Source organism: Buteo buteo, chromosome 23 (assembly GCF_964188355.1).
Source record: "Buteo buteo chromosome 23, bButBut1.hap1.1, whole genome shotgun sequence".
NCBI lineage: Eukaryota > Metazoa > Chordata > Aves > Accipitriformes > Accipitridae > Buteo > Buteo buteo.
This window is the reverse complement of record NC_134193.1, coordinates 22,414,577-22,436,866: the sequence shown is the minus strand read 5'-3', so window position 1 is coordinate 22,436,866 and position 22,290 is coordinate 22,414,577. Positions and strand designations below refer to the sequence as shown.

The following is a 22,290-nucleotide window of genomic DNA, read 5'->3' as shown; positions in this document are numbered from 1 at the left end:
GAAAACAAGACTATTCTGTGTAAAATTGTTCTTTAGGTTTTTGGTTTGTTTTGGTTTTTTTTTTCCTTTTCTTTTCTCTTTTTTTCTTCAAAACGTAAAGCTAATCAGAAGCTTTGGATAATGCCAGTTTATTTGGCTAAAAATGGCCATTATATCAGTTCACAATAAAGTTATCCATTTTAATATTAATGGAAACTCTCTATATTTATTACAGCTCCTAGTAAAACAACATCTACCAGCTTACTGTTAAGTTATCCAAAGTCTATGCAGTTTTTAAATATGGTCTGCTATTTATAATTTTTGTCTTATAACTAATTAGGTTTTATAGCAAAGTTAATGACTTAAACTTTCTAACAAGCATATTAGAATAGCCTTAACTGACAAGTTATTCCTCTGAATGCCCACCTCAGAGATCAACAAAATAAATAATGAACATGATCAAACATTAAAAAAACAAAAAAATACTCCTAACCCTATTAAATGTTGGATGAAAGATGACACCTGGAAGCACATCACACACCAGTACTATAAAATCAACCCAAACTACATGGTGTCACACCCCCAAACTCCAGCACCCAGGTGTCATTTCATCATTACCAGGTGCAAAGCCCTGGGTTAAGTATAGTCATTTTCTGTAGTGAAATAGCCTGTCAAACATGTCTCATATGGCTCCTCTGGGGAAAAAAATAACCACACAAATGAAAAAAACAAGAGAAAAAAAAAAGACTATGAATGTAGTAAAACGCTCGCATTATGAACTGCAAAGAACAGGCTGTAAAAGTTTTTCAAGAAAATAGTAAGCAATACTGAAAATAAACAGAAAAAGTGGGGGGAGGAGCATTCCTCCTCACTTCATGCTGACTTGGCCCCCCCCTTCTCTCCTACACCCCCTAATAGAATGAAATTTCTGTGATATACAAGTCCATCTCCATTAAACTAAATCCTGGACCTTCTGCTACAGGGGAGCTTAAATTAGGGAAGGAAGGATGGTAAGCCACCATGTTGTAGGAAGAAGTAGTAAAATTCACCTTAGCTACACTCATTACCTTTAAAACACGAGTCTTCCGGTAAAGCTTGTGCATGAAGAGCTCTCTCCTATGGAAAAGTATCTCCTGGCTTCTCTCGCAAGTCATACAGGGAAAAGAGACAGTGGCAGAAGAGATGCCCCCTGGTGAATTTACCCACACCCTCCACCCCCAGCTGGTTTCTGGTGTTTATCACCCATCCCACAATACTGCTGCCTTTCCTAACACAGTTTTGTTACTTAGGGAGACAGGACGTGTCCATGTTTCCCCTCTCGCAGATGTGGCCATGGAGGTTTTCTAGGGGCCAAGGCTTTCCCTGCCTCACGATCGCTGGGTGCCCCAGCGATGCTCCCGACCGGCCATGCCGCCAGCCAGGCATCCTGCCGCTGCTCCGAGCAAGGCGCTCGCCGGCATCTCACGAGCTGTGTACAGGCAAATCTTTCATTTTTCTTTCATTACCCCGGCATGTACTGTCACTTAATTTTTATGTATGCAATCCTTCCTGACAAATATGATCTGCTGCCTGGTAATTCATCTGACGTTCATTCTGTTCCTTGCTCTAATTACGGCTCCCATTCCTGACACGGCGGCAGCCGCGCTGCCGCAGCCCGGTGGTACACCTGTCAGATGGGTCGTGGTACTGCCTAATGCCCTTTTATGCCAGTCTGATGCTAGCAAATAAAACGAAAGAAAAAAAAATTAGATGAATATATTTGCATAAGCCGCACATTCAATTCATGGGTCAGCAGCCAGAGAAATGATGGTTCAGGGCGGTTGCCGGGGCAACGCAGCTCCGGGAAGTGCCCGGCATCGCAGCCTGTGTCCGCGTGGGTACCACACTCTGGTTTGCAGGGTGTTCATCCCTCACAGCTACTTAAACAAATGTCTTAATTAAACCAAAACCAAGATCAGTAGATTTCCTGCTGCTACAAAACCTGTATGTCTGGCAAATTACCACCCCCACCCCCCCAAGCTTGAAGCCTGCTTATTTTTTGATTGTTAAAATGTTCTTTTTACTTGGATACAAGAACCACTGGAAATGGTGGTGTGTCCATCCCTCCGACAACACAACACACTGCCTCCAGTATCACTCACTGCTGCTCCCTTTGTGTTTTGCACCTTATTCACCTGTTTCCAGGATGCTGTTTATTTGAGGAAGGGCAAGGTTCATGCAGAAGTGGCTTAGCTCTTCCTACACGAGCTTTCTCAATTAAGAGCGAGCAACCCTGGTAAAGGTCACAAGCTTGGCTTACGTGTGCAGCCAGTTTCCAATCCCGAATTTATTCTTATTAATATAATAAGTGCAGCAGTCAAACTAGGTAAGATCATATAATTAGACATGACCATATTTGTGCCTCTTCAGATGATGTGATTGTAACTTTCTGTGAAGAGGATTTATTTTAATCTATTAAGTATAGTGTGAATATACCCTAAGACAGCTTTTGATGCAAAGGGAAATCTCCTAATATTTTCTGAAAGTAAACTGTAGAAACACCTCATTTTTTTTTTAAGCACACACAAAATATGGCATGTGTGTTCCTTCCTTGTGCACCGAGAAGCCCCAGTGTTGTTGGCAACTATTACGAATTAAGTTTGTATACACATAAGAAACAACTGAGCAAGACTCACACTCAGTGGAGGAAACTGCACAAAGACACATAATGAAACAAACGTCATGTGTTCCAAAATCAACTGAGAGCTAAATGTAAAAGAGCTTAAATACTGCACTAAAAGCCAAACTTCCTCCACTGCTGTAACACAGAAGTACCTTTGTGACTCAAAAAATTAGACCCATTAATAAAAACAGAAACCAGCCACCTCTCAAGAAGTTACAGACACAGTTATGAAATACTTTATACTGTAAGACTTAAAGAATGAACTGTATATACTGTATACTTTTCTACAGCATTGTAATTAATGCCAACAGTAAAAATGAGGAAGAGAGGAACCCAGATGCTTTAAACCAGTCAACTTAATTTCAATTCCCAGAAAAATGCTGGAGGTATAATCACACTACTTGTAAAACACAGAAAAAATAACAAGAAATGAATCATCATCATTATGACTGGTCCACAAAACATCATGACAAATGGTAACTTTTTTCCCATGATAGGGTAAGAGGCTTCAGAGGGAGAGAAACAGAAGCAACAGATGTATTACAACTTTAATGCTGTTATCACAGGCTCGTATAACTTTACTTACAAGCAAACTGTTAAATCTAAATGAAACTACTCTAATGGATGCAAAATTTGACAGTGCACTGCTTTTCTGACCAAGTAGAAGGCTACTTCAAGTGAAGTCCTGCGAGACAGCCAATAGCTCCAGTTCTGTTCAACACAAGCATTAACATGGGGGACTGTGGCTATGCTATTGACTTTGTGGATAACGAGAAGCTGGGATGAACCAAAGCACACCAGTGTACAGAATAAAAAACTCAGTGTGATCGCAAGTAGGAGAGTCTGGAAACAGGATACAATTCAACAACAATAAAAGCAAGGCACTATGCTTTGGCAAGAACAATTAGTTGCACCCATAGAAGAGCAGGGAAACAACCTTGAGATATGTGGAAGACATTAAGAAAACTTGGATCTTTAAAGCCTAAGCTGAGTTTCAAGTGAAGTTCCTTTTTGGAACAGATGAACCATGAGGACTTTGAAAACTTCCCTCACCTCAGGTGACAGTCACAACTCCTGTTCAGGGTAAGACAGCTGACCAGCATCTGCTAAAAATGGTGGTGGCATAACATTTAATTCCAGTAAGCAGAGTGCAGGCAAACATGCTATTTAGAGTGGAAAAGCTGCATTTGTTACATTTGCTATAAATCATACACTCACCAAGCCAGACCTTCCAGAAAAAAACATCAAGTGGAGTTTTAAAACAAGAAAACTCCTATTAATTTCATATGAAGAGTATTTGAAATACGTATCACAGAAAACACAGTATGCATCCACTGAATCAAGCTTCTGTCATAGTAAGAGGACAGACACCACTTATTTTGAACATCACAGCTGACAACTGTACAGCAGTGCTTGCTTAATGTCTACAAGTACCATCTTACCTAAGGAATGTGCTGCAGTGGTTTTAGAACTAAAAAACCGTCCTAATCCAAGATCTCCCAGCTTCACCACCCCTGTGGCTGTTATAAACACGTTGGCTGGTTTTATGTCTGCAAGAAGAAAAAGGTAAAAGGTCAAAGCCACAAAAGGTTATTTAGTTCTACTACTGCAGTAGAAACATAGCCTGGAGCACTCTCTGTACAAAAGAGGCTCGAGCAGAACCGTGTTTCTTTATAGCTTTGATAGGCTGAATCTTCCAAGACTTAAAGCTCTGCACATACACAAAAATCAGAGTATACTTCCCAGCACACAAGAAATACCAATGAGGGAAAATGTAGGAAACAGCACAACAGAATACAGACAACCTCTTTAACTGATGGCAATCAAAGAAATAAGTCCGATTCTCTTTGGAAATGATCGTTTTCTACAGGAAACTGTATGTCCCATTGTCCCCTCACACCAAAGCAGAGGTCCCACATATACATGAATTCTGGGCTCTACACAGCCCAGCTTATTCATTCAGTGCAAAAATTACTAGAACCCCAGTTTCCCCAAACAGTCATGTCAGGGTTGAGTTAGTGAGGCTCTTTCCTCACGTTAAAGCAGACTAAATGTGTGAGGCTCCAAATTTCAGCCATCAATTACAGACCTAATTGAGGTACAACTGATACTGCACCAGGTGATGTATAAAGGAGCAAAAATGCTATCGTGTTCCTGAAAAGAATAGTGAAGAATTCACTACTTCAAAGGAGAAAGGAAATAACAAGCAGCAGAGATTGGTATTGGTGCCTTTTGGGATATTTGCATTTCTTGGGTCAAGTCCTTCACAAAGCATTTCATTTACACTGAAAGAAGCAATGTAATTTTTGAATAGAGCTCAAAGTTACAAAAAGTTCTGAGACAAGAGATTCAAAAATAATTAATGAAAATAGAGAACAGGTTATGAGAGTGTGGAACATATTTGTATTAATATTTTGGAAAAGCTTGCAAGACAGAAAAACTCTTCTAAACTCTCTAAGGTCACAGCTAATATAATGAAGACTATTTCTTACTGTATCCAGTAGTCTCAGCATTTTACTTCTGACACTTTTCTAATGGCAAGTTTGACACTTCTACTTAATATCAGTGTCTGGAATACAAAGCAGCTCATCTTCCTAATACCACACTCACTTCGGACTGAATCCTTTAACAATGAGGCAAAGAGACAGAAGGAGAAATCCATCTTGCAAGCTCCAGCCTCTCTAAACATGCATTGGCTGAACATCAGCATAATTGTTTTTGAATGTAGGCGCTTACTAATTGGAACATTATATTATTATTCAGTGAAAAGAGACTGAATTAATGTTACCTCTGTGCATCACCCTGCGGGAGTGCATGTGTTCAACTGCACTGCATAACTGCACAAAATATTTCCACACCGTCCTTTCTGGGATTAACCGTTTCTGCTTTTTAAAATACTGTGGGAGGAAATAAATAAAAGATCAGTGAAAAAGCAACATATTTGGCTCATTCCTGGACTTGTGTTAAGTCAGCTGCAGGTTGTTCATGTCTTCCAGATCCGCAGCAGCACGACTTTTCTTCCGATTAGCTTTTAACTCCTCTCTGTATGTAAACTTCAATGCAGTTCACTAATTAACAACTATTATGAAAAATATGCTTAAATAGGTTTGACGTTTTTGAATGGACACCAATTATAATTAGCATTAATCTCCTTAATTACCTTGCAAAACATATTTAATGCCTCAAAACAACAAATGTCTCAAATATTTTGCCTTAAGTAACAAAAGATCATGAAAAAAAATCTTGTAAACATTCATTATTGTACAGACTATTAACAACAATAAGGTAATCTGTTTCCCCTTTTTAAAAGATAGCCAGAGCATCAATAAAAGTATCCATGTTTCTTCTGTGATCAGGTAGACTAATATATTCTATTTCATGCATAATAGGAATACTAAATTAACTGAACTATCTCTAGTGAGACAGAAAGACACTACTGATCAAGAGACATACAGATCTGGAAAAAGAGCGTTTTATGTGCATTTATGCAGCACCAAGCACAGCTGAGTCCAGATTCAATGGACCTGTGGGCACTAGTAGCCCTCAAATAAAATAATTGTAAGCAGAACACACACTGTATGAAGGAGTGCAGCACAGTGATGGTTCTCTGGAATACTTAAGTCTTCTTCCCAAGCAACTTAGTACAGGAATAAATAACCAGCTGCACACTTCAGTGAAGGCTAAACATTATGCATCTTCAACTACTCTTTTTCCATTTCAGAAATGCACAACAGCCGTGTACATCACACACAAAGTGTGACCGCCTTCTCCAAGGCATCCCAAAATTGCACTACTTCAGATTATTGGTCCCTGACTTCTCATTGCTTCTTCCTGTGCTAGATACTGAGCCAGTTCTTTGTTCAGAGCATTAACAAAATACACTTATAATACACTTCCAAAGGTTTAAGATTTATCCTCATCCTTTGATATACAAAGTGTCATTGGGTAACGACTATCTCTGAAACACTGTACACCTTTTCTAGCACACTAGGACTGCATTTCTTTTGCATTATACCCTTGAGAATTTCCATCAGAAGCACGCAAGAGCAAGAATAAAGGAAGGGAATTGGTTGTTGCCCCTTTCTGCATCTTGTGCTTTTTCCTCTCTGTAGACATCTGATGTCCGTTGTCACATTTTATATTTTATGTGAAATGCTGTTACTGGTTCGTGTTTGACTCAAGTAATGGCAAATTTTCTTTTGCAGATCAGCTGTGAAGGGGCACGACCGTGCAATTCCCCAGGCAGCAAATCTGACAGATTGCAACAGTTTCAAACCAAAACTTGATAGAGAGCACAGAGGAATTACAGAGGGTGAGGGATAAAGTGTTATATACACGATAAAATTATTTAATTCTCATTAAAGTATTTAAAGAGTGGATATGCAAGACCACAAGTGATAATTTTCTAAATGTCATGTCCAATAAGGTTCGCCTGACATTTACAAGAAAGTCCCAACTCTCCAGTGGGTTATCCTGCAGCACTCTCTTACATCAGCTTTACAATACCTCATAAATAATGCAAGCACCAGGGGCGTGACAAAGACAGTCCCTGTTTTTATCACTCTCGCACCTTCAGAGTGTTGTTACTGCTGTTCCTACCGCCTTGCCGAAACTGAAAATCCTCACATAAGCTTAAATTCCCAAGGGACGGGTGGGATGTGGGGGTGACACAGAGGCAGGCAGGCAAACTCCACTTCTGCAGTTAAAGCTATATTTAGGAGGAGACTTTTGTTCCCTCTTGGGTTTAGGGTTTTTTTCCTCTATTTAAAAAAAAAAAAAAAAAGGAATTCCAAGATTTTCACCAATGGAAAAACATCATTTATATGACCTTGAAAAAACCTAGTGCATCTTCTTCATGCCTGCGATAAACATGTGGGAAAACAGATCAGACTGTGGAGCACTGGCAGAAAGAACGCAAGTTACAGTTCTGTTCCAAGTTATCAACCTAAGATTCTACAAATTATGTTTTGGAAAATGTTACTCCCATTTATAATGACATAAAAAGTAATTTTAAAAAATTAAATAACCAACCCTGACAGATAAATGAACATATTTATCAGTAGGTAATGTTTTAAACTGAAAACTGTAGATGACAAAAAAATGCAAATATTTTATATGATGATATCTCACAATTATGTCGGTAAAACTTTTTATAAGCCAAGATGTAAAACTCAAGTAAAGCACTTGCACACTCCAGGATGATCACAACCCTAACTCCTGCTCTCATAGTCCTCACTTATTTTCCATCTTTATCCACAACTACAAAAAGCCTGAGATGAACTTCAAGTTTCCCAGGATCTGTTGGGAAAAGGGTAAAACATAAAAGAAGCCACAAGGAAACAGTGAAAGATAAAAATACACATGAGCTCTCCCCCGGCAGAAGGAAAAGCTCTGTCTCCACAGCCCTCAGCGAGCACAACCAGGACCCCGATGCCCGCGGCTGCAGGAGGTGGCCGCCTTCGGCGCAAGTCACCGCACACTCGACGCGGCAGCACCAGCCCGCACGTGCGGCTTCAGTCACTGCCGGCTCGTCCCTTGGGTTCGGGGCAGATCCGACCATCGCTCCTGCTACTGAGCGGCTGTGGAGTAAGGCCATATCTGGAATTCTGGGGCTCTCCCCAGGAAAGGCTCTGCCAACTGCCTGCTCCCAGCTCGCTAGCCCAGGGGGACTCTTCTGTGAGATGGAGCAGATTTTCATGGATACTGTAAATTTAGCCATTGACTATGGACTAAATGGATAACTTGTTTGACAGCCTTTGGCCTAGTGCCTCATAGCTCTGCTGGCAAAGAAAACAAATCTGTTAATAAGATATTTTAACTGTGAAAACAAGGAGGAGAACTTTCCAAACATTCATTTATGATAATTACAGAATAATGATGGCAAAAATCAGGTAAAACATGGAGAGAAGGTTGAGAGTGCTAACAAACATGATATAACACATCTGTTCTCACAAGGGATGTATGTCTAAAGATTAACATGTCAAAGAAAATATAAAAGCAGGTGGTAACAGCTTAACTAAAGCTGGTTTGCAGCAATACAAGTATTCCTAAGAGCAACATAAAAGAAGAACAAGTACTTGAAACATTTTCTCAAACCCAAATCCCCATTGCAAAGAAAGTCAATACACTTTCTTGAATGTCTTCAGAATGGCAGACAGGCTATGTGAATAGTGAATCTAACAATAATTAAACGTCCTCATCAATCACAGACTGGATATATCAACCTTGCAAATAACACATACATCCCACCAAATCATACAGCGGCTTGCTCCCTTCCGAAGCAGCGACCAGAAGCAAGCAGCATAGCCTGGCGTTATCTAAAACGCCACCAGACGCTTCGGTTTAGGCCTGGAAGCACCCTGTGGGTGTACAAAACTGCAAGAAGACAGTAAAAGTGCTTCCTAGCACAGATGTGCTCACCCCCACCACCTCCTGTCTCTGCCTAATGGTGAAAGTTTGTAGCACCTCTAAAACTGACACATCTTTACCTTAATCATCTGAGAGAGATCACCAGCGTCGGCCAGCTCCAGGACAATGTTAAGTTCATTATCTTCAATAAAAGAATCCAAATACTTAATTATATTGGGGTGGTTCAGTTGCTGCAGATAGAGGGAATGCAAGAAGAAAACTTGTAATGCAGTAGTAATGACAACTCCAAGATACAATACCTGTACTGCTTTAGTTTTTTTACTGCTTTTAGTTTTGCAGAACAGTTCACAATAGGTGCAACTACAAACTGTGCTCTGAATTACTATAGACAAAAATCCTGTAAGAAATACCATTTATCGCAAGCACAGCAAAATAAAAGTGTCTCGAGTAAAGAGCAATACGGCCCAAAATAGTGTGAAACAACCTTTTCTACTGTAAACTCACAAAATATTTAAAAAGCAATGTCCTGAAGGAAGCCTTGTTAAGCAATAACCGGTGGGTTTTTTTCCCCATTAAATATAAACAAAAATCCCAACTGTTGAGTACAGTACTCCTTGAGATGTCTTTGCCCCTTAGAAGAACACAATTTAAATTAAAACTTTGATAGAGGAAAATACTGCACAAATTGCACATGTCAGTTTATTTTTCTGGTTGCATCTTCACTAATTACTTTTTTCATTTCAGTATAGCTGCTTCTTATATTCACAGATATTAAATTTTTTTTCCTTCATTGTTTTTTTAAAAATTGCATCTTCTCAGATGCACTTCACTCACAGGGCTAAATTAAGAAACAGGCTCAACAAATTAAAATTTCTGTTTTAATATTTTAAGTCTGAATTTCTTCAAGTAGAAAACTATAATTGCTTAGAAGATAATGTAGTATCTAGAGATCTCTATTCACTCTCTCTTGCTCATTTTGCTTTAGATTATCTTTCTCTTGTGCTCTTAGAAACGCAGTAAATTTAGAAACTACTAAAGTGAGCATTTCATCTACTAAGCAGCTGTGACTCAACCTGTCTATTCCAGGGGTTACAAAGCCAAAAGAAACACTGTTATGATCCATCACGCTAATCACTCCTCTCTGCATGCACATCAGGGGATAGATTCTCCTTTGCAATGCCTTGACACTAGCACACATTAGCGTTAATGGGATCCATGTGCAGGCATCAGGAGAAGAACATTCCCACAGCCCAAGTCTTAAATAAATAAATAAATATCACAGCCCACTATTTCTGTTGAAATTTCTTTTTAAATGTCTGCTCTTGGGCACATCGATCACAGATCAATTTCCAGCAAAAAAAACACCAAAATCACAAGCAGAATAGCCCCTGACACCTAATGCACATCCGGGTGTCTCCTCCCACCATCATCACAGGCACTGTCTATCATGGCAGACCCCATACCTGGGTGCTGCATACTGCTCTTGTAGATACAGTTAAGTCTATGATTTAAGAGATGTTTTCTGTCCTCTTTAGGATGCTCTGATGAGAACTCTCTCCTGAGTTCCCGAAGGCATCAGGGAGTTCAAGCAGTGAAACAAGACTTTTTCTAAGCCTCAGCACCAATAAAAACAAAACATCAGAACAGTACAACTGTAACAGGGAATGAAGACCACACATGGTTGGGAGAGCTACTACGCTGACATTTTCCCTGCCCTGCACCCCAGCTTTTACTTAGTTTGTTGTGTATAACAAAGCCCAACTTACTCAGACCCAAGCACTATTAACTGATATAAAAAATTTAAATACCTTTTTTTGTGAGACTGCACACATTTTTTTAATGATAGCATGCCACCATGCTAACTAACTTCTCTGGTAGCTCTTTTGGTGAGCAGATGGCCAAGGACACCCCTTCCAGCAGCAGAAGCCGACGCCATCCTCTGCTGAAGCTAAGCAGAGGGATGAGCGCTCTAGAAGGAGCCTTACTAGACTCTCTTCTCTGCTGGAAAACACAGGAGACTGCCCATGACCTTTCAGAGGTGTGAATGCAGAAGTATACATTTTTACAACAATTCACCGACCTTTGAACTTTCTATTCCCAGAACAGCCAGGCAAACCACTCTGGATAAGCCAAACTTCCATTCTCCAGTCTTACTTTTGTCAAAGTTATTTTAAATAAATATATTGACTCGGGGGGGGGGGGGGGGGTATAAACTATTGTATATTCATGTGGCATGGAAAAGGTTACCTGAATTTTCTTTTGTCAGAAGTAAAGTATATTCATTCTCACAAATCCTTAAATGCACAAAACATTGCAAACACTTTATCTTGGGTTAATGGCATTTCCTGTTTCTTTAACGCATCCTAAAAGTATGATGGCAGTTAATGCCTGATATTTATGCACAGCAGCACTGTCAGCGAGAGGCATGTGGAAAGGTACACCACCTCTAAATGAGCGAGTGAGGGTGCTGGCAGCCCAAATGCTGATTACAGCCATATTACTGAGCTGCTTTACGTAAAGCTTTTAGCCAGAATTACGCTGAAAGTAATACACAATTTTGACTGGCTTCTGTTAAATTTTGAATAATTATCATTCATTTACAAATCACAAAACCCCCTTTGTTTCCATGGTCACATAGAAGTCTGATCAAAAAAGACAAAGTATTATTTTGACAGAGATGGACTACAGCAAGTCTATGCAATTCCTTCACAAATTCCTCAATGGTCTACATTAAAAAAAAAAACAAAAAAGAAATAAAAGCTCTTACAGAAAGTTGTTTTAGTAATAGCCTATAAATACTTCATATTAGACAGCAGAATTGAAAAGTAGCAAAAAAGTTTTAAAAATATTAATAACCCATATTACATGGCCAGACACTAGACAATTGCAAGGCAGACACGTACTTCACATCAACAGAGTTATGAAAAAGAAGTTAAGTTGAGCAAGATTTAAACACACTCTGAAATACTGTGCTGAATCAGGTCCTTGCACACTTTACACTTTCTAGACACAAAACCAACTATCTTAATTGATAAATTTAAGTAGTGAAATGTATTTTATCTTTAATTGTAATGACACTAAAAATGCTGCAATTAAAATTATTGAGAATGAGTCATTCATTTGAGAAAAATATACTTGTCCTACTTTGCTGAAGCTGCGCACACACTGTTCTAAAGGAAACCAAAATGTGAAAAGCTCACAACAGAACAAGAAACCCCACAAAATTTCATAAAAAGCCAGGCTGCAGATCATGCATACTCTGCAACAAGAACTGAAGTCTCACTTTTTAAACTTTTTCCTACTTCCAGGCACAGACTATTCTGCCCCATGCTGCATAAATGGTAACATCTACTGCCCAGCCCTGAGAAGGGACCTGTGTCCTATTCAGATAAAGCAGCTCTGAAGTTTTGAAATATGATTTTTCACAACTGTCCCAGCACATCCACATACAGACCTTTGGTTATTTCTGTGAAGCTGTGAGAACAGGCAGCATAGGAGTGATCAATTAGCAACAAAAGATGAGTTGCAGATATATTGATCCGGTCAATTATTCATCTCAGGGCACGGAGTGACATGCAGTCCAGCTGCTGATGCTGACACACCAGCCCTCCCCTGCCTGCAGACAAACCCTGAGAACTCTGCCCGGCTGCCGGCAGGGAACAGCCTGCGCCTGCACCAGGTTCGCAAACACGCTGACCAGAACAGCATCATCAACATGGCTCCACAACTGGTAACTTCAACTTTGATTACTTTTTACTTATTATCTGCTGAACTTCTCAGAAGCTGAGCTACATGCATCTTGGATAAAATTCAATGGGATTTGTTGACTCCGAGTTGAAAACTAGCAGTCATTTGAAGGAAGTAAACTATAGGCAATATTAAGAACAATATCCCCTTTGCATCTGTAATACAACAGGATTCAAACTGACTGTTTAACATACACAAACTTCAGATTCCTTGAATGGTGCTACGCAACTGTCCAAGTAGGAAGATTTGTTGACATTCAACAATAAATAATAATTAAAATACCAGCACAGTAATGCTTTGCATAATAAACAGCATACTAGCATGTTTCTGTAGACTGTCGGCAACTATTCCTGCTCCTCCCTTCACCCCCAACTAAATGAATTTACTGGAATGTTTTCTAGTCTTCTATAAAATATTACGCAAAACAATCCGATTTTATCAACCAGTATTTTTCAAAGCAGAACTGCACTCTGCTGGGATAATGGAAACTCCATCCCTCCATAGAGTTCTGGCTACTATTTTAAAAAAAAAAATCACAAGAAGTTGTAGGCATAGCAAACACGCCACTCTGCTCAGAAGACAACCACTGAAGACTTCAGAATATGCACAGATATTGCTTAATTCTGGACAAACAGAGGTTTTTAACTTAAATACATTGGCTCAGAGACAGATAGAACAGCTTTTGACTTCAAAAGGAGATGAATCAGCCTTCCAATACTGCCGCAGCTTGACTAGACAGCTTTGGTGATGGTATTAGAGTGGGGAGAGCAAGATATAATTTAAATTACTTCAGCAGCGGATAGGGAAGCCCCATGTAGCTCAGTATATCGTACTCGCTTTCACAACTCAACCACTACAGTAAATCTGGTTTGGTATCTGGCTTCTTGGTGAGCTTTACTCAAGAAGGTAAGCTGCCTCTGGTCATCCCACACAGGTGGATGGGAGTTGACCTTATAGAGTCTCCTGTCATTGTGGGTATTTCATTTTCAGTTTCCTCTGATTCTAATGAATTTGCATGTTCTGCTCTGAATAAAGCAAGTGCAAGTTCATGACATCTTCTATAACCAGAGTTCAAAACAAAACTGTTTAGATTAACATTAAAAAAAATTTGTGATATTTTTGGGTTATAGGTAATGTTGGCATTATTTTTCTCCATGACTGTTAAGCAACTGGATCACATTCACACAAACTGCTATCTTCATGTTTATCCTGTATGCCTTCACCACAGTCTAGCAGACTCAAGCTTTGTCTACAACTGTGTGAATATAAATCGACAATTTAAATAGAAATACCTAAAATCACATTTACAAAATTAATTATTTAATACTTTTAGAATTAAATTTGACTAGCTAAACTAAAATTTTAGCCTCCTACAATCTGTTGCATTTACTCAAAATAGATATTTAAAGTGCTAAGCATATATATTTTCTACCAACATTCTTAATAAATTACTGAGATGAAAAAAAATCACTAGTTTGTTTAATCACTTAAAAAAACACTCTCTAGTTTCAGAGCCTTTATCTAAACTACCATTTTTCATGTGTGAAGTGTATACATATACATACATGATATGCACATGCAAAACTTTTCCCATTTAGCTAGTTCATTAAATAGTTTATTTTAAAGTGACAAACAAATCAAAACACATAAAGCGCAGAATTTACATGTCTCTCTGAAAGAGGAGTACTTGTGCGTTTTTTTTTATGACAAAGGTTGTTAATAGATTCTTCAGACTATAGGCAGAAAACTCAATAAAATTAAACTTTAAGACAAAATTCTTGCATCACGTAAGCATTCTAGCTTGCAAAAGAAAGCATGGTCTATTAAGATCACTGTGTGTGCTATATAAGCTTTATTTGCCATAAAGGGCAAATGAGTGTTGCCAACCTGAAAACAATCCTCTTCTCAAAACAAAAAACAGAAAAAGTAATTGTAAGAATTCTTACCTTCAAGAGGTCAATTTCTTTAATGCAATCTTGCCTAGCCTTGGCATCCATCATTTCAAAAATCTTCAAAGACAAAAACACAGAAGATGAAAATGAAACAACAAAGAAAGAATTTTTTATTTTAACAAGAAATTGTTTTTTCCTCCCCCAGTTTGTATATCCTCTACTGTAATGAGTATTCACACAATCCTGAGATCAAAGAAAGATCAATGTTTTCTTTATTTTGACACCACTAAAGGGCTAGCGATAGGGTAAAATTAATTTTAGAACCTGTAGGCAATATTCTAAGCAGCACAAAAAATAAGATACCAGGTTTGTGAATTTACTGTCGTGATTTCCAAAACAGTTAGTTCAGTTACTATTAATTTCACATGGTAAATAAAAGATTACATGTTTAGTTTTTCTTTTCAACAGAGAGATAGTTTCCACTGATTTCTCTGTAATAATTAACAACAATATTGAACATTAATATTCATTCTGTAATAATCAGAGAGTAAGTCACCAGAAACAAGAGTTTAAAGGATCTGTTGAAGGATTAAAGGAAAACTTCTTCAAACAAAATGCTGTTCTGAACACTGCACAAGACTTTAAGCCAAGTTACAATGTATACTGCTTGCATGAAAAGTTTTTCAGAAATTCTTTTGAAACTCCATCAGAAAGCACAGGCATTTTTCCCTTTCGTGCCCTTGTGTTCTCACGATTTATCTGTGTTGAGATAGCAGTCTCATAGCTGCATAAATATGGCCGTTAGGGCCTCGCTCTTTCACACATATTTACTTAAAATTTAGTGAATCTTTTTATAAAGTAAAAAGTGAAATTAAAAATAAATACGAAATTGCACTAGTGCTACATAATTCTGATTTAGAAACATAAACCCACTCCAAGATGACAAGGGATAGAGATCACACAGCGCAAGCAGACCACTCAAAATGGAAATAGGGTCCCATATAGGATATGCAGGCTATACAGAGAAGACAGCCACAGAGGATACAGCAGAGGGGCAGGCAGAATCCCAGTGGGGCCGCCTGGCCTCTTATATCCAGATGTAAATTGAGCACTGTGAAACTAACCTGACTTAATCAGTATTTGTAAAACTCCTTTGAGACCTTCAGAAGCATTGTTTTTTAGTCCTTATCTTGAAATAAAGTAAAAACAAACAAACAAACAAAACAAACAAAAAAAAACAACCCCACACAACCAAAAAAAAACAACCCCAACACCAACCACCCCCCCAAAAAATTCCAAAACCCAACTGAATAAAATAAGAAAGTAGCATTGGGGTTTTTTTATTGTAAAAATATCAAGCCAGATCATCCAGTGCTCTCAAACCTTAAACTCTCTATTTATAAAGCATTTTATTGCATTATGACTGCTGACAAAAGAATACTGAAAAAGCTATCTGACTCAAAGTAATCTGTGTAGACGCTTAAAACATTTGCATTCTACTTGCTAAATAGTAAGGCTTTGAACTTAAATGCTCACCTGAACTTTCTTTAATGCCACAGGTTTTCTGTCCAGAAGACAAGTTGCTTTGTAAACTTCGCTGAACTGTCCTCGTCCAATCTTTTTCTCTATCTGAAAATCTGCCAATGTGCAGCGATATGGGTACGACGTTAAATGTCTCTGTTCAAGTCAAAAGAAATGAAATCAATGAACTACCAGAAGTGATGCAAAAACATGAATTTGCATTCCCAATCTGTCTTCTTTATGACTGCAAACTAGCGGTTTCTATGACTAATCATATTCAGCAGGATAAATTCCTCACAGTAAGGACTGACCAGCAAGAGAAACAAATAAGTTTGGTGTTGATTTGGTGTACAATGGACAACGGAGTGGTCTGGCTTTCCTTTCCCACCTTTGATTTTCTTTGTCCACCTCAGACAATACTGTACCACAGCAGTTGCGATATAAAAGCACAGCATACAACCACAAGAACACACACACATAACGGGAGAGATTTGCTTAAAAATATTAACTGCACCAAAGCATAAAACCAGTAACAGCTACCAAAAATGTACAGAACAGAGTTAAGATTGCCAGATGCGCACACCCTCTTGCTCTCATTGCTGATGGTCAAGAATTTAATCTAGGCTGATCAGTCTATAGATAATTCTGACCATAAATGCATTAATTCCTAGTAATGTATTAATAACGTAGGCAGAATGAAGTTAAATGACTTTTTTAAAAAGGAAATAAAGTCTTGCCTTCTGTTTGAGTAACTAATTAGTCCCAAACTACTGCCTCCCTAGTTACACACCCTCTCATCAACTTTGTCTGCTTGTGTCACTTGGGAGAGAGAGGATGATGCCTACTTCTACGCATTCTCAGGTAAATACCCAGCCAGGCAGGTACATACAGCGAAACAAGGATTGTGTATTCCATGGACTAGGAATTGCTCCTAGAGCCACTCTGGTGTCTTCTGTAATTAACATGACTGCTAACCAATGTTTAAAAAAGAAATTATGAAAATTAATTACTTTAAGTTGCCATGCATGCCAAGTAGAATATTTTTAAGTTTCAGCATCTTGAGCCATTTCAGAGTTCCCACTGAAAACCCCAAGAAGACAAGTACACAACAGAAGTTGGGGGGAGGGCTTCCCAGGGATACAGCCATCGTTTACAGCCCAATCTTTAGCAGAGAATCCCAGCCCAGTCCAGGGTGTCAGGGGAGAGCAGGCCCAGAGGGCTGGATGTTTTAAGGAGATGACTATTGCTACCACTGTCATTTCCTCACAGAGGGGTGGGGCTGGAAATAAGATTTAAAATGCAGGTAAAGCTTTCAGTCCAGCACCTTTTGCCAGCACTACATACAAGACAGTATATATTTATTTTGATGAGTAAATAAGTTTGGACTTCTTTTCTTTGCAACAGAAAGAAAAGCCACTACTATTCAACAAACAATAAAAAGTATCAACCAGATATTTGAAAAAGCTTCCAGATTTCAAGATGTCTGTGCAGCTCTGAACTACGATCACAGTTATTTGGCAGAGGTTTTGTAAATGAAGTTATACAATTTAATGTTTTTAATGACATGGTTTTAAGTAAACTCACCAATAAAGTCCCCTAAATAGTAATTTCTGACCCACAAACTGCTTCGATCAACCAAGACAAGCTATTTTGCAAACTGTCACCTTTACAGCATCTTTATCACAACAAATGCAGGAAAAATCCCCACAACAAAAGCTACTCTACTGCAGGCGTACTCAAGAAAAATGATTACGTTTTATAAATGCTGATGATACAGAGATGCAGATATAAATCACAAACCAGACAGTGAAAAGACTATCAGGTCTTTCTGCTGTCATCTTCCCCCTCATCTCTCTGGCAGTGAAAGGCTGTTTGCTGCTGTAGCTTGCCCTGCACTTCCACACCACTGCCCTGAGTCAACTGTTGAGAACTTACTGAGGATAAGGCTCTGCAGTTATGAAAAGAGAGGACTATTGCTAAACTGAAAAGCTTAGACGGTTATGGACTCCAGAGAAGACAAAAATGCAATACCATAATGTCCAGCCAATGCCTGCTAATTCAAGTAGGCACTTTCCAGTTGGAAATTTAACTCCAGGCCATCATGATCATCAGCTTTGTCAGTTTAAGTTCCCTAAAAGAGCAAACCCACTCCTTTTCAGATGAAACGACACTTCGAGTAATTATTTTTGAAACGCCAAGGCCACAGGTAAGTTTTTCCATCTATCATCATGAGCATTTATATATTCTCATACTATGAGAAATGGTTTTCATTTCTCTAGGCTAAAGACAACACAATAAAAATTTTAATTCATGAACAATAACCTACACAAATAAGAAGGCTTCTTTAGAATTTGCAGTTATTCATGAAGGTGAGTCACACAGAAACAGGAAGGTAATTTCAGCAAGTATTTCCTTTAAACAGTTCAGGGAGCGTTTCCCTTTTAAGATCACTTTAGTCTCCCCTACACTTTGAAAGAAGCCCCACTATCAGCTGCAATCAAAGTTTATGTTTGTAAGCAAAGGAAGGTTACTCTCAGTACTTGTGTTGTGCTTGAAGTTATACTGCGTTTACCAGCTATAACAGCAAAACAAAAAATTAAAATTAAGATTCAGAATTCATTTCTCTAAGTTCTGCCATGTATACTATACAATAAAATGGGAGTATCCTTTCACTGAAGAGGAAAAAGGTAGTCTATGGGTCATCAGATAAAGAGCAGAGTGTTAAGATAACACTGCTCTATTATTTACATACATTCCCCTTTAAGTTACTAAATTATCAACAAAGTAAGGCAACATGGGATGAAACCAGACAAGCAAATATTCAAAGTAATGAGCCCCTGCAGCTTTCTCAGTTTAAATTGGTTGCAATCTCTCTTTGCAGGGATTTGATAAACAGTAATACTCATCAATATACATTACAGTAATACAAGAATACTCATCTCATTCCAGGGAGTGCTAACAAAACATCAGTTTATGTGCATTTTTTGTGCGACGAAATCACCAGAAGGATGTCTGAACACAAGCATTTGTTCAACTTGACTGGTAACTAACCAGGAACACCTCCATTTCCAGACTTTTTTGCATATGAGCTACTAAGCAAATTAATTGAGCTGTCCAGTCAAATCACTTTACCCAGCCAAACACAGGTGTCAGTATGTAAAATTACAGAACACTTTTTTCGTAATTCAAAAATAGAAAGGAATCAAAGCATTTCCTTAACTGTGAACATGTGCCTCCTGAGCCAAGCTCTTCCTGAGTAGTAAGAAGCAAAAGCTTTTCTAACTGGGGGTTAACATTCACAATAGAGGTAGCAGTTTTAACGAGATTTTATGAAGCAACTATCACAAAACTTTTTTTTTTTAAGGAAGAAATCCATGCTGCAATCAAGGACGGTATCCTTTTGCCCTTTATAAATCATTAAATTGTGTTTAAACGAAGAGGTTTTAAGCGTAAATTAATATTTTAAGCATGTGCCAAGAAATATCTAGCAACTTCTTAACTTGAAAATATAAATAAATGTTAGGCAAGTGACAGGGTGTATGTGTGTGTCCTAACCACTTTCACATGGTTAGCACATAAAGTCTGCTTGCCATGCTGGAGTTAATGCTGGGTGATGACTGGACACCTTAGCTGATATGTTCTGGCATCCTCCAGGACTACAGCTGCACATTTACATATGCAATGACCTAGATTTGCATTTGCTATCACAACCTATCAGACCTAATTAAAGTAATGGAGCTTTCATACAGGCTAGAAGATGTTTGATTATGGTATAAACCAGAGAGCATGCTCAGGTTAGACCAAACCATACCAGAAAGCTCCCTATTGATTACGGCAGTCCCATTTTCCCATACGTCTGTTTAAAAATTAACCTTCTCTTATGCTTTATTGTACTTAAACGTAAGCAGGTAACTCTTCTAAATACTGTTACAAGGACACATTTAGGATACCTAAGAAATATCTACCTCCTCAGAATACCATCCCTATAGTCTGGCCTTGCATACATTTCACTTATTTCATGACTTCTGACAAGAAGAACTCCATTTTTTTTCAAGTCCTTCTATGTTTAACCACTACAATTTTTCATAAAGCTGTCAAAGAACCTATCCATTCAAATAAACCATGATCTTTATTTTTGCAAATCTCAGAGTTTTCATATACAGATATAAACTGTGTGTAAAATTAGATACCACCATCATCTTCAAACCTGTTCAACAAAAATAGATTTTCTTATTTTCAGGACAGATTCAGGCTCAGTGCAGAGTTCAGGTCTGCACGAACACAGTAAAACCAAGCCACCATCTCTGCAGAACAGGTTTCAAGGTCAATGATGGAGCCTGAATTAAAAAAAAAAAACAAATGAAAAGAAAAAAAGGGAGGAAAAAAACCAAATCAACCAACCAAAAAAACCCTTCAACCAGCTGGACCTCTGAAGACACTGTGAAAATTGAGCAGTTTGCACATTTCTGTTCCAAGGGCAGCTGTAAGAAGGGGACAGTCTGGGGAAGAACTAGTTTTGAGACAAAGGCTGTTCTCTTCATCCACACAATGAAGTCTCATTCTTCTACTACTCCATTAAAAAAAAACAAAACACCACCACCACCCCCCAAAGATTAAAGTCAATTACTTCCTCATTCAAATAAAGAGGCTATTCATTTTTAAGAAGAAATGCAGAGATTATTCCAAGAACAAGCTATTCTGGACATCTCTGGCATACATGTTCTCTTTTAGATGTAATCACTGATGCAAAAGCAAAAATTTCAAAGCAAAGTATGCGACAACAGCCCTCGTCACAATACTGAAGGGAGAAGTTTGCCAGAACTTTCAGCCTCAAATTTTGAGGTGTTACAAGATCTTCTGCAAATCGGAATTAGTAAGGTTTTGTAATACTACAAAAATCCAGTGAAATAAAAACTGCAGTTATATTATCTTGTATGCACCTGAACAGATATGCTGCAAGGATAAGAAACTTAAAGATTAAAAGGAGTTCCTATATACCAGATTATAAAGCAACCCAGTCAAATACAGGGATGACAGTATTAGAGAAGTTCCTTGCTCCTTGGTGATAGAGTGTAGTTTCTACTTACACTTCCACATTTTCGGGGATGTCCGTTACAGTGCTACCAGAGGTGCCTGACCACAGGCAACTCTGAGCATGCAAGAATACACACATGCCAAAACTTACAACTGGAGATTTGGTACAATTTCTTCCAAATCCTTCATACACTGCTATAACCATATGCAGGTAGGACAGCTACATAACCCAAACGCAATTTTTTGTATTTTTTTTAAATTAGTAGTTGTACAGCTCAGAATTTGTATTTTGGGATAAGGAGGAGTAAGAAAAAACTGTTCTGTAGGAAGACTTTCAGTGTCCAGAACAATTCATGTTTGACCAATAAATTCACCTCTTTGTAATTATTTAAGAGCTGGGGAAAAACTGAAACAGTCCTGAGAAAACTGTCCAAGCAGCCTTTCCTGCAGCCTCTAACCCAATGTTTCAGGCAAACGAGAGTACTGAGAGACTGAAGACAAAAATATCAGTAAAATACCAACATGCTGCAGAGCAATGCCTATATGACTACTTCTCCCAGAGGCACAGAAAAAAAATAAGCCTAAATGAGCTGAAAAAAGATAAGTGTTCACTGCTAATTGCACAATATATGAACCCAGAGTGCTAATGTTAATTAATAATAAAGTCAGTTGTTTTACTGCTGCCTGATTGGCATGTGGAAAACCAGCACTAGTCATCAGTCTGCACAAATGGCTACAAGGTTACAAGACATTTAGATTATTTGTAATCAGCCTAAAAATTCTTAAAGATTGGTTAACCAACAGTTAAAAAGTCAAGACACTACAATCTTCAGATGCCAATAAAAGCATCTTTCCTGTAGAGCCATGAAATGAAATATTCCTTAGAAGAGTAAAAACATACTCGGCCAATTAATTTTCTGAAATCTCATTAAAAAATTTAGCCCGACTAAGTCATACACTTCTGACCTGAATTTTAATTATCTTTACGCTGGATATAAGGTTTTTTCTGATATTTGCAATGCATCATTAATTTTAAAGGAATGGTTTCCTTGCTTCTAAAGTGCATACTTCATCTGAATGACATTT

The 22,290-nt window shown here is 38.3% G+C and overlaps 1 protein-coding gene across 7 annotated transcripts in view; it reads right to left on the bottom strand.

Moving 5' to 3' along the window:
* Positions 1-22,290, bottom strand: part of NEK6 (NIMA related kinase 6) — a 71,024-nt gene that overhangs the window by 19,146 nt on the left and 29,588 nt on the right. For all 7 annotated transcript variants that reach the window (XM_075055476.1, XM_075055471.1, XM_075055470.1 and 4 more), the window contains exons 3-7: positions 16,186-16,326; positions 14,704-14,766; positions 9,130-9,240; positions 5,430-5,538; positions 4,084-4,191 (exon numbers count right to left, since the gene is read on the bottom strand). In XM_075055476.1, the coding sequence (XP_074911577.1) occupies positions 4,084-4,191; positions 5,430-5,538; positions 9,130-9,240; positions 14,704-14,766; positions 16,186-16,326 (532 nt within the window). The remainder of the gene's footprint in view (positions 1-4,083; positions 4,192-5,429; positions 5,539-9,129; positions 9,241-14,703; positions 14,767-16,185; positions 16,327-22,290) is intronic.